General features: G+C 40.0%; 1 protein-coding gene across 1 annotated transcript; it reads left to right on the top strand.

Annotated features, from left to right (window-relative positions):
• Positions 1-3046: 3046 nt before the first annotated feature.
• On the top strand, positions 3047-11899 carry smtla (somatolactin alpha). The gene is made up of 5 exons (XM_076143232.1): positions 3047-3062; positions 7767-7957; positions 9482-9595; positions 10880-11059; positions 11160-11899. The coding sequence occupies exons 1-5, from the start codon at positions 3047-3049 to the stop codon at positions 11355-11357; spliced, it is 699 nt and encodes a 232-aa protein (XP_075999347.1). The 3' UTR covers positions 11358-11899.
• Positions 11900-13227: the final 1328 nt, after the last annotated feature.

Raw genomic sequence — 13227 nt, 5'->3', positions numbered from 1 at the left:
ACAATCAATACAAAAAGAGCATTGTATAGGACCAAGCAGAGAGTCCTCCAGCGTGTTTGTTGGCTTGGTGAGTTGAATGAGGAAAAGACGGACTGAAACTTTCAGAGAGTTTATTGTGATAAAAACTGAAGCAGTACTGGTCAACTCTCAGCATGCGATGAAGAAAGGCCCCGAACTATCTCCGGACATTTGCCGAAATGCTGTGAACTCGGGGCGTTCCCAAGCTCAAGATGACGCTGCGGTCAGAAAGCTGCGGATTGGTGGGCCGGTGGTTGCCATAGCGACGTTACTACAACCCCTAGTTGTATAAGCTATTTGCTGGCGGGGGTGCACAGGCATGTCATGTCCTGACTGTTTGTAGATGGTCACCCTCTGGTCATTTTCAGGTTATCTTCAGGTTATCTACAGCTGCAGAACCTCTTGGGCTTTTATTGCCAGGTGCAGGCACCTGCACATCTGTGTAATCACAAAATCTTAGCCCTCTAGCTTTTAGAATGGGCAACATAAGTTTACTTCAGGTAATAGATTTCCGTACAGGGAGAGTTTCGTCGGTATCACCAGACTTGTCAGAGCTTGCACTCTGGCCAGTGTGAACTATGTTGACCCCAGCTTCTTCATTCCATTCTAAATTTATTCTACAATAATTGTTCTATCTCAACAGCATCGACAAAGAGGAGGAGTGACAAGTCAAAATGGCACAATGTACACTTGTACTGTCAGGATCTAGTTAAAACTTTATATATTAACATTCTAGTCTCGAAGTCTGAAAAACTGCATGCTGATCATTATGAGTAAACAAGATGTTATTATTTTATTTCAAGGAGAGATAATTGCTTTTTCAATTAGTTTAATTTTGCATATTTTATCTGGATTTAAACTAGAAATGTAATTCGAAAATTCCGCTACAGTACAAAAGCATTCGCTTGTTCGAGTTGGTTTCTAGTGTCATGTACAGTAGTTCTGTGCGCTTCTGGAAATGTATATATAAATAGTATAATTAATCATTAGCATTGCCTGTGTATGCTCATTGTACAAAGCTGGTGATAAACATACAGTGAGCAGACCACATCACGATTGTTAACCGGGATCTTTGTGTGTATCCAAATGTATGTCAGTATGAACATTTGCATACAACACAAATATTATTCCATCTGGCTTATTGTCGACTTTACATGGAAGAGAGAGAGGAAGCAGGGCGTACATGATGAAAGCCTCCACACAAAGGAAATGTCACATAAAGTGTTCTTAAAATAAAAAGAACTGAACTAATTATGCTCTGTTGTTGTTTATAAGACACTAGTGCCTCCATCTTTTATTCATCAAGACGAAAAAGGCGGATGGAGGTTCTCTGTCTTTCCTCTTGCCCGCTCACTCGCTCGCTCACTCTCTCACTCTCTCAAATCTCATTTCAAACAGAACCCATTGAGCCGTGGAAGCGCATTCCGAATCACAATGAACTTGTTTTTGCACAGTAAGAGGAAGGCGGCGGAAGAAAAAGCGGTAAGAGTGAAGCCTCAGCATGCAAACACACAGTGGACTTTGTAAATGTTACCTGACAATCACCAGGCGCACTTTCAGAAAACAGGAAGCAGACGACTTGTTTTGGTATTGAGGACAAGCCAGCAGTCAGCCACGTGTTTTGCTGTATGCCAACAGAAACACACACAGACACACACACACATGCACACACGCATGCACACACGCACACGCACACACACACACACACACACGCGCACACACACACACACACACACACACACACTGAGAGCAGACTGCACAAATGGCCATTTGACATAAACAACCTTAAAACCAGTCCTTGATGTGGAACAGAATTCATATAGACACTGTGAAATAATTGAGTTAGAGACGCAGGAGGGCCTCTCAATGTGCGATTTATATTATTTAATGGGGAATTTCACTTATATCTCCTGAACTGACCAAAGTGTACACAGTCAAGCTAAGCCTCATTAGATAAACTGCAGGATTTCCTCCCTGTGGGTATACTGTACCTGTGTCTGTTCTTTTAGAATTCACAGACATGTTACATTTCTCCTTCTACATCCACTAGTCTCCTCTGGGAATAAATAGTGTCGCCGTGGGATTTGAAGTCTTTGTGTTAACAAGGCCCGTCACAGTTTGACAGCCTTTAGTGAGAGAAGTTGATCCTGCAGCAAGTGTATAATGAAAACACTAATGGGAAGCGGATTTTCCAGAATGTAGTTGAAACGGGTCTGGCAATGGAGTGATACTATTATCCTTTTCTAAGCAAAGTAGTAAGTTTGATAATACTGTACATACATTGCATGTAGATTTAATGTAATTAAATTTGTAATGTTGACGTTGGACGAATTAGTTGTTTTGGTGGAGATTGAGTTTCCTAAATGTGAAACATCAAACTCAGAAATGTCTCATAACTGCATACTCATTGTCATGTCAAATGCTTTCATCAATAAAGATATTCAACAAAAATAAATGATAAGGTCTTAAAAAGGTTCCTTTCTGTTTATACATTCAATCCAGTTGTCCTTTGTAAATGCAAAGAAATGGTAAATAAATGGATAAGTTTTCCTGATGAAGTAAAAAGGTATTGCAAAGAAAGTTACATAGAGGAGGATAGACAATGTGGCACAGGGTATCTTAAAACACTTTTTGTTTACTGAACTTGTTAAAATTGGAGATGGCAGAAAAGGTTTACTGAGTGAACTTCTCTCAGTAATTTTATATTATTGGGCAAAAGATGACAACAGCATTGGATGGCAATACTGATCATACACGCGCTCACAGGAAAGGCAATTGGATTATTTCTCTAACAAGCTCTGCACTGGGTTTAAGGGTGAGATGGTATAGTGCAAGTTATTTTGAGATGCCCAGAAAAACAGTCTGAAACTCCCAGAGACCTTTTGAGTTGATATGATCCATCTCTGAGCCACCATCTGGCCTCAGCTTCTGTTAATAGAGGGTTTTGCTCTGAGCAAACCAACTCCAGAAACAGTGAGAGCAAGAGAACGAATGACAGAGAAGGCAGAGGGGGGGAGAGGGAAAGAGAATGAGAAAACTTAAAGGTGAAAGAGGGAGTGAGGAGGAGAGATGGAGGGAGACAGAGAGAGAGAGAGAGAGAGAGAGAGAGAGAGAGAGAGAGAGGTGCAGAAGCGACACAAAAGTAAATGAGAGAAATGTAGGGGTGAGACAGGAGAGAAAAGAAAAGGTAATAGACTGAACAAGGGAGATAGGAGCAGGAGAGCACAGATGCACATCTACTTTGAATATGGAGTAAAGCGGGAGAAGTGAGCTTTGGAATACATGTGCCCCAGGGGGGATAGTGTGAAGTACCTTTTGTCTTCCCACCATCAGGAGCTTCCTTTGAATAAACCCAGCCAAGCATTTTCCTTTTCGCAAATCTCACTTTGAAGAGGGGGCAAAGCTAAAGCTTCTCCCACTGTGGCGATCGAGTATGGTTGTACCTTGGCCCACGCAAATCCCCTCTTCAATAGCTGCCGTGGGTGTCCAACAGTTTCATTTCCATTTTAGAGCTCAGGGAGCTCCCTCGCTGCATAGACACGTACCAGCAGCTTCACCTCGACTGTGAGCCGGCATATGTTGTTCACTGTGATTGGAAAATCTGTGTGACCAATTTCATTTAAAGCTTTACGTGGTTTTCTTTTATCACTGTGACACTTGTCAAAGATGACACGTGGCACAAGAGTACCATAACAAGCGTCTTTCCCTACCACCACTGAATCCAGCTGGGAAACACAGTCAAAATCTGAATTAATCATCAGTAATCATCACCGCAGCTCTCTAATTGTTGGTGTTTTTACATGCAGGTGTGCTCCCCTGTGGGCCACAGGGGGAGGGGGAAGCAACAAGGCAGAGGCAAGACTCTGCTGAATTGAGTTTGAGCAATAGTGTGTTCAAAAGAGAAAGTGTTGCATGTTACCGGAGAGATGGTGATTAAACCAGGGGCAATGCAATAATGGATCAGCCCAGAACTGTCAACCTCAGCTCAAAAGTACACAAGCAACGTGCCGCAGTGAATGCTATTCTGTCAAACCACAATACTGGTGGTATTGTCATGTCATGGCTCAAATGGTATTTTGCCTCGTGCAGAAATAATAAGCAAGCAAACGCATCAATCCAACAGCAAAACTTTTACAAAGTACAGCATACTTTTCTTATTGGTTCCATTCTGAATGTTACTAGCTGTGGGAATAAAAATAGTCACTGTGCACAGCAGAAATAAGTACTGACATGTACGTATATAAAGCATCAGCTCGTCAAATGAGATGGTTTGGAAAATGTTTCCAGGAAATGTCTGGATGTGCTCTCAAAACAAGAGAGGAATAGTGTTTATTCCTGTATCTAACTCGCTGACTTTGTTTTTGCATTAGTGAAAAAGCAGATGAGAATTTAGAAAATGACAGTAATTTATCATATCCATTTCTCACACAAGGGCATGCTGCCATTTTAACACTAATTATAAACTCAATCAAATAGACATAAAGTGAAAAGATGTTATTTCATAGAAATACTTCACAGTCAAGTGACTTTTTGGAATCATCTGTTGCATTAAGTGCATTGTTCAGCTTAACCGATGTCCTTTTGTTTAAGGTTTAAGGCTTTAGAAAACCTAAAGCAATTACTACACACACTGCCTCTGAACAGGTGATTAAACAAGTTCATCACCCTGTCTACTTTGACTAAAGAGCATTAATTAGATGTATATGTCAAACTAAGACTTATTAGTATATGTTAGATCATTACAACACAATCACTGATGATTAATTGGAAATTTTAACTCAGGAAACGTTATTAAATTATTTTTGGAGCACATGAAAACATATTGTTACGGCATTGGAATTGTGATCGGCATGCAGAACATACTAAAGAATGATGCACACATGCACACACAGAACCAGAAATGCACAGACAATTACCTCACAACCAACCGCAAAGCAGCAAAAATCATGAATCATGAAAACACCTTGTCTGAGTAGCCTGAGGAACGTCTGTATCACACTACAAAATTGAGTGTCGGCATCTCTAAGTTCTCATTAAAAAACTCATATTGCTTGTTTTTGTCATTTCATTTGTCTCGTGAATGAATGAGATAGCTGAAGAACAGACCTCAGGCCATCACTTTTTATGATTTAGCTCGGGTAAAGTGATATTATTATAGTAATATAATATATTAGTTTTCAAGTTCAAGCAAGACATATAAGAACAATTAACTTCAAATGGGTCAAAGGTGACATGGGTGAAAGGTCAATGACTAAATCACTTTGACACTTAATGCCTGGAAAGAATTCAATGGCGTTTGTTGCATTCCTTTCACTGGTGGCTGCGTTGTAAAGCTGAGGTAAGTCACTGTTTGTTCTGGAATTATCTGTTAGTATTAAATTCCAAATGATTCATTCAGTATTTAAAATGCATGTATTGTATACAATTTGTTGTTAAATTGATTCATGGAGTTAAATGTGTTTTTAGTAGTATTTTGAATTTAGATGTCAAATCTAAATCAACATCATACTGAATGTGCTTCAGTATATATTTTAAGGTTATTTGCTCAATCTGTATGCTCATATGTTTCTAGCATGTTTCCACAATGCCTTTAAAATAGGTTCCTTTATTTTCTGTGTTTGGCAAATTGCCTGTTAAGTCAGTAGACATTCCATGAAACAGGTTGCAACTCATATGTTTTGATTTTTTCAATCCATGCATGAATATGAATACAATGTACCGCACATATCTGTAATGACTGTATGTTTAATTATTTCAGACGTCATAACTGCACTAAAGCCTTTTTCACAACTGAACCATTCTCAGCTGGCTCTTTCTCTCTCTCTCTCTCACACACACACACACGCTCAAACATAATCTCTTCCCATGATCCAATAACAGGAGCCGTCAATCAACCTTCAACCGACGATAGTCTGTCACACAACGGAACCAAGGAGCTAAATATGTATGAATATATTACAGGGGTCCCATATGCTGTGTGAGTGGGTGTACACACAGGATACAGCATGATCGACGTGGCACAATGCTTGGCGTTTCTCAGCAATGGTATTGTCTTGTGTAAGATACAATACTTTACTGTTAAGGTAATATTTTTTCACCTTAGAGGAGAAAATCACAAGCCATCTGCAGGATGTGTGACTCAGAGGATTATATGTATGTTTGTGCAAAAACACTGGAAAAACCCCAAATTAGCAAAATGAACAATAATGATGGTGTTAATCCATTAAGCATCCACTAGTATGAACATATGATACCTGACGGATAGTTTAATTTGGTTTTATATGTATTTGCTTGTATTATAACACACGTCTAAGCTATTCCTACACAAAAAAGTGGATAAGTGAGAGACACGTGTTTTGAAACAGGAACATTATTTCCTATGAAACAGGTTCAAGTGAGTTCTCAGGTGTCTTGAGGAGGATGTTTGAATAGGAACCACCTCCGTGACGCCGATGTCAGCAACGCGACACCCATTATCTGCTACTTTCTAATGCCCCAATCTGTCTCTAGCTGATCCTTAACCATTTGGCCTCTAGCGGCCCCCTTGCTTCATCCTTCAAAACCACGAAGAAGCTTATAATTGAGTTCAAATGAGGCACTCAATATGCTTAAAATGTGTGTATCAACAGATTAATATTTTATTTTTTGGGGAATCTGATGAATATACACCTGTTTTTGGTAGCCTGATCCAGTCTGACATTTCTCTGTAGATGTTGATTTTACTGCAAAACAGATCATGTTAACTATCAATAACTGCATGGGTTTAATTTAATAAATAGACTGCAAACACGCCTACCTGCCTTTTATCTTTTACTTGGATTACACTCGTTGTACATCTGATGCGGTTGACAGATAAAACCTAAAGTGCAACAAGTGTTGACATGTTAAACACAAATATGTGCTTCCTTTGACAACAGCTTAACACAGCAATTAGTACGCAAGTATTGCATAATAATTGCTTCTTCTAGTGTGGTTTTTAAAGCGTGGTTTTCATATTCCAAAGGATGGAATATGAATTTAAAAATAGAAGTTTTATTTTTCAAGATACCAGTAATTTCACTCTCATTCATTCAGTCTCTTTTAATGGCGTCTATTGCACAGCTGTGTGCTTTAATCTACATCACATCCTGACCTCTGCTGAATAAACGACTTTGAGCTCATTGATTACCTTTAAATAGATTTCTTATGAATCCATTCACTGTCAGTTTCCCCTTCATATCATGATGTTGCGTGGAATGAATGTGCAAATGATTCATTTAAAAATGATATCTAAATCAAGCCCGACAAATCTTTTTATATCGCCAGATGCAATTTTTACTGTAACTTTGAGTCAGGAACAAGGATGCGTTCGTCCACCATGCTTGATGCTGGTTGTCCCCTTGGCTTTTATGCATGGGATAAGGAAGGTGTCATCTTGAGAAGGGGTGTATCATTTTACAAGAGCCTACGCAAGAGCGACAAGTTGTTTTCCTTCATACATGCCCAGATTTGGCTGTATAAAAGAAGTCAGCATGACAGCATAGCAAGAATAGGAAGATTTGGTCAATTCTGACACAATGCACATTACAGGTATAGTATCATACCTTAGATTGAGACAGAGTCATGATAATTTTCTTGTATTTGTACTAACCTGATATAATTTATATTACAGAAAGTCACTTACACTGCTTATAATGAATCATTTTGTGCATTTGTTTTGATCTATCCACACCTTTTTCTATGTCTTGTCTTTGGCTGTGTGCATTCAGTTATGAGGGGTTGTGTGTGGGCTGTATTACTTTGGCCCTGCTTGCTTGCCATAAGCATCCCACTAGACTGTCAGGAAGAACAGGGCAGCATCTCCCACTGCCCTTCCATCTCCCAAGAGAAACTTCTTGATCGAGTCATCCAGCACGCTGAGCTGATCTACCGTGTCTCAGAAGAATCATGTTCTTTGTTTGTGAGTAAATTACTCCAAAACGAATCTTTGCACTTGTTCCCTGTATGGGAAATAATGGTTTAACTCTTGATCAGACCTGTTAGCCACAGGGTCTCACAGTACCACAAGGATGTAGACTTTGCAGCTTGTGCTATACAGTATGTAGCCTCAGGAGAAACTGAATCACACTGAATCTCACTTCATAACTGAACATTTTATTCATGGCATCTAGAAAGATAGAATTTGACTTAAGTACCATCTAAGAAAATCCATAACCTTAAGGGGGACATTCTTATCTGATGCCAATGGGCATGACTCTTTTTTTTACATATACATATGTTTATAAAACGTGAAATCAGCATTTTGAAAGCAGTGAGAATTAGCCTTAGGGAGAGGCTATAGTGACATTTATGCTGAATTTTGCATTTGATTTCACAAACTGTCCTATAATTTCTTTTCTATGGAACCAAAAAAATAAATCCTAGTTGATAGTTCTAACTCATCAATGCAATTAGATTATATACAGCTGATTGATTTATACTCTCTGTTCTTAGTGAGCCCTACATGTTCCAAACCAGCTTGTTTATTATTGATGTTAAAGCTTTGCAAGAATATCTGAGGAGTAAAACCATTTTTGTTGGCCTTTATCGCAGTATGCAGGGCCGTGACACTTTGATACTGTGTTATTTGCTTTTGATTCCGACATGATCACCGCCTCTCTGCCAGGCTTCAAAGTAATCTTCCATCTCTCCTCTGAGCCGAAGATGTTTTATTGAAGAAGCAGGCCTACATTGGAGTACATACGAGTGTGATAATGATACAGTGCAGCGGGGAGAGTGCAGGTTTTGCTGCCTGTTGAATCCCCTTCACCCTGACGCTTAATATCCAAAATGGTCTTTGAAATGGGATGATGTAGGGCTGAGAAGACGGCGAATGAGGTTTACAGATGAGAACACGCTGAAGAACGAAATGTGCCTCTGCTGTGTCTCCAATGACTAACGTCACATGTTATACAATAACTTAACTTGGTGGAGTAAGTTTGGAGGCTCGTAACAGTGGATACAATCCACCCCAGGTTGTTTTTGTGTTTGTCTGCTGTGCGCATTAATATCTAATACCAAGCCTATACCAGTGGAGACCACATGTCCTCACAAAGAACAGAACCATTATTGTGGAAACGTTTTTTCGAGTTTCTGTTCTTTAATGTGGTATTTTAAGCTTTGGACTGAAATATCTGACTTTCAAGCTATCGGCAAAACAAAGCTGTGGATTGAGATGCACTGCCAGCACAAGGTTATAACCTTACATTATATCTGACTAATTTATAAAATATGAGGTCGTCAAACTCGCCTTTGTGCCGTCCTCTTTTGTTTTGAAGCAGAATTTTAAGTAGTATAGTTAATTCGACTTTAACCTCTCAGGTCAGGCTGAGGGTGTACAAGCAGTGTAACACAAATGTGTACACGTGTGTGTCTGTGTGTGCATGGCTTGAATGACTATGTGTGTATGTGTTTCTGTGTGTGTTCATGCTTGAATGGACTGCAGGAGGAAATGTTTGTCCCGTTTCCATTGCGGCTGGAGAGGAACCAAGCTGGCTACACCTGCATCACCAATGCCTTAACTCTCCCCAGCTCCAAAAGTGAAATCCAGCAGATATCTGTAAGCGGGTGGCAGCTGATCACCACAGCATTTGCTCCTCTCTCTTCCCTTTGTCTTCATTTGTGCTGAATGACAGCATGTGTTTGTGGGTTTTGTGTGTGTGTATACAGTTTTCTTCTATTCGTATTTGCATGCAAATGTGCAGACCAACTATAGTTCATGTAGTATGTTAAGCCCCCCACATATACATATCTTATGTACTAGTACTATTAGGATTTAGTATTTCTAATATTAGGACATTTTTCTTTTTCAATGTTCTCTTCGGTTTATTTCATTATTTTCCCTTATTTTGTTCCAGCTTTCCTTTTACCGTCCCTGTTTTAACTCTCCTTTCATCTCTCCTCCTACCCTTTCCTTCTGTCCCTCTTCAGATTTCTTTCCTTTTTTTCTTCTCTTCTCACTTATGTGTTCCTGCCTCCCTTTGGGTCCCTGTGCTTAGCCAAAACTGGTAATACGGTATGGTGAAACTATGCTCTCCTCCAATTATTAAAGTTTGTGACACATTTGGGCAATAATATTAATATCATAAGTGAACTAATATTAGAAAATCTATAACTTAGAAGAATAAGAAAGCCTTTTTGACATTGTAGTATTGATTATGTCCGTGTTTTATGAACATTCAATGTGTTCCTATGGGTTAATCAATCGGTATGTACTGTGCTCAGAGCCCCAGTTTTCTTTCAATAAAATAGCCACTAAGTGTATAAGTGAGCCTTCCCTCCTTTTATACCTGCTCCTGTGACAGAATGAGGGGTATTTTACACTAATTACAAGGAAGGGTCCACAAAGGTTATGAATATAGATGACTCCATAATTTATTACATTTCTAACCATTTGTTTTATTCTGTGTCTGGGTATATTTGGCTAAAACAGGACAAAGAAAAGGTCATCTTAATCAACAGGATGAATACAACCTTTTGGTAAAAATCGAAAGGCTGAAATGCCTGGTGTGAACTATAATTTGTTAATTGGTAGCTCTACAGGTATTCTTTCTCACTTAAAAGGCCAAGTGCACGACCGAAGCGGTTTCGTGAATCACTGAATGGCAACACTTTGGTTCAGATTAGAACACGATATACTACACACTGCATAATCTCATTTAATACTTTTTTCACCTTTCTTTTAAAATATCATTCTTATAGTTTGCACTACTTGGATTAGTGTCTGCCGTAGAACAGAGGCGTAGTGTTAGAAGGCTTTGTGTGCTTTGCTTGAAGTTCCCTTTACATCCAGTTCCCCCACTTTACTGTTATGAACTCAGTTCTCTGTGTATCTGATATGTAGGACAAATGGCTGCTGCACTCTGTGTTGATGCTGGTGCAGTCATGGATTGAGCCTTTGATCTACCTGCAAACCACGCTGGATCGCTACGACGACGCTCCAGAAATGCTACTCAACAAGACCAAATGGGTATCAGACAAACTGATCAGTCTGGAGCAAGGGGTGGCGGTCCTCATTAAAAAGGTACATCTTAGGACTTATAAACGACTTAATAGCATTTTCTTGTATCTGTACAAACCTTTACATTGCATTGTTTTCTGTCCCGTGTGCTCGGCTTGTTTAGATGCTAGAGGAGGGGATGTTGACCACAACCTACAGTGATCGTGGATTACAGAACGATGTGCAGCCGGAGATGCTTGAATCTGTAATGAGAGACTACATCCTGCTCAGCTGCTTTAAGAAGGACGCCCATAAGATGGAGACCTTTCTCAAACTTCTCAAGTGCAGACAAACTGACAAATACAACTGTGCCTTACACTAGAAGGCTAAACACAGCCGGGGCGCATATGAAATAATATCCAGCATAGCTTTTAAATAATACAGCACAGAGCTTGAAATTAATTCCTGAGGTTTGTACTTGTGCACTTATAGATATGACCATGCCTCAGGCAGTCCAGGCTTGTTTGCAATGCAGCACATTCGTTATTGATTCTTTTGGAATACCTTCACACAAAGCTAAGTAGGTGTAATGCTGTGCCCTTTCTTCAAGTCGCTGCGGCTTGTATTTCAATTCTCAGTTGTTATTTTAACCTGGCAAAGGCAGTGCAGCCATACCCCGAAAAGATTTACATGCTGTTGCTGTCAAAAAAATCTGCATAGCCCGCCATTGATTTTCATTTTGTTTGTTCTCAACGCGAGTTTGTATTCCTCTTGCAGTGTTTTGATTATTTCCCCGGCCCCTGGAGTATTCTGTACGGCTCAGTTTCTGTTTTTAATTGAGTTGGTTTTCACTTCTGCATAGTGAAATGAAACACTTTCACCAGAGATGGAAGTCAAACTGAGAGCAATCTTTACCGAAAAATGAAAGGCATTTTGGTTGGTGAAAGAGTGTGAGGACAGAGTTGGAAAGAATGAATAGCTGTGGTTACAATGAGGAAGCCAGAGTTATCCAATGTTTTATGTCCAACAGATTTTGTTTTTGCTGAATGCTTGGTATAGGCATATTTTCAATTATCATTTGTTTTGATTGTTCAATGTTGAACTCAAAACATAACCTATGCTCAGTTTGTATTGTGCTGTCGTTAATTAATCCTAATAAAGCAAGATGAAAATGTTTTTACTCTATACATTTTGACTTGCTTGTGTGAGAGAGAGCCTGTGGTTTCATCGTGATCTGAGGAGACTCTGATGAAGAGCGACAGGTTTTTATCTCCCTAAGCACTCACATGCAACTTCCACGACTCTTCCCTTTCCACTCCAAAACACAAGAGGGCAGTAGTGCTCTGTCGTGGAGGTTATCCCAATCCATAGCTTGCATTTCACGACACTGCACCTTGTATTGCCATGAAGGTGAAGTGCACTGGAAATACAAACCAGTCATCTTTTACTTATTCCGTATTTGCTTATATGTGTATATTTCTCTGCGGTAAGGAAGCCAAATGTGGATAATGTGACCTGTGTTGAAATCATACTTTCCTTCCCTTTACCGGCCTGTGTACATCTGCCACCACACCTTCAGACCGGGGAATAGCAAATGAAAGCTACCACAAATATTTGTTCCTGCTCTTAGGTTTCTTCTGTACCTTATTTCATGTCCCATTACAGCATTCTCCTGTATAACTCTGCTTTTCCATCCCATCACCATATCAGAAGATATAAATCACCCTGTGGTTACCGCAGTGTGTCAGGTGTCAGCGTGGAGAGGTGGTGTCGTGTGGTGTGGGTGGATGTTGGGGCAGGATGTGGTATGGGGGCCTGGTGTCAGCAATGTCAGGTTCAGCTTCCTGTGGCCTAATCACTTCAGTATGGCGGCACGGAGTGGATTAGGTCGCCTCTGCTCCACTGTAGCTCCGCTGCCTATGCCCTTGAATTAAAACCTTCTACCATATCCCACTTAGTTTGCTGACATACACAAGAAATCATCAGTTAGATAAAGCTCTGTATCCTCCCCCATCTACTCCCTTAGCTGTGTGGCAATAAATATTAAAGATTGGCTATAAGTAGATGGAGGGAGGGGGAGAGTGAAACGTTGAGCTGTGGAGAAGGAAAGAAGGACACAAGAATGAGGGGAGGGGGAGCTGGTGATTTCACAGTCTAACTGTTATAACCTGAGGACAGGAAATCTAGACTGCTTGGATACATACAGTAAGTGGAGCAGAGGAGGCACACAGACGCAGATAGGCAAGGAGAGA

This window comes from Genypterus blacodes, unplaced genomic scaffold (genome assembly GCF_046128005.1).
Source record: "Genypterus blacodes isolate CSIRO-AG114 ecotype Tasmania unplaced genomic scaffold, CSIRO-AGI_Gbla_v1 ptg000003l_1, whole genome shotgun sequence".
Classification (NCBI taxonomy): Eukaryota; Metazoa; Chordata; class Actinopteri; order Ophidiiformes; family Ophidiidae; genus Genypterus; species Genypterus blacodes.
This window is presented reverse-complemented; position numbering and strand designations above follow the sequence as displayed.

Excerpts from the sequence above, each read along its gene's own strand:
- smtla (XM_076143232.1), top strand. Across the intron at positions 7,958-9,481 it reads AAGAATCATGTTCTTTGTTT|GAGGAAATGTTTGTCCCGTT; the intron begins GTGAGTAAATTA and ends AATGGACTGCAG. Across the intron at positions 9,596-10,879 it reads GTGAAATCCAGCAGATATCT|GACAAATGGCTGCTGCACTC; the intron begins GTAAGCGGGTGG and ends TCTGATATGTAG.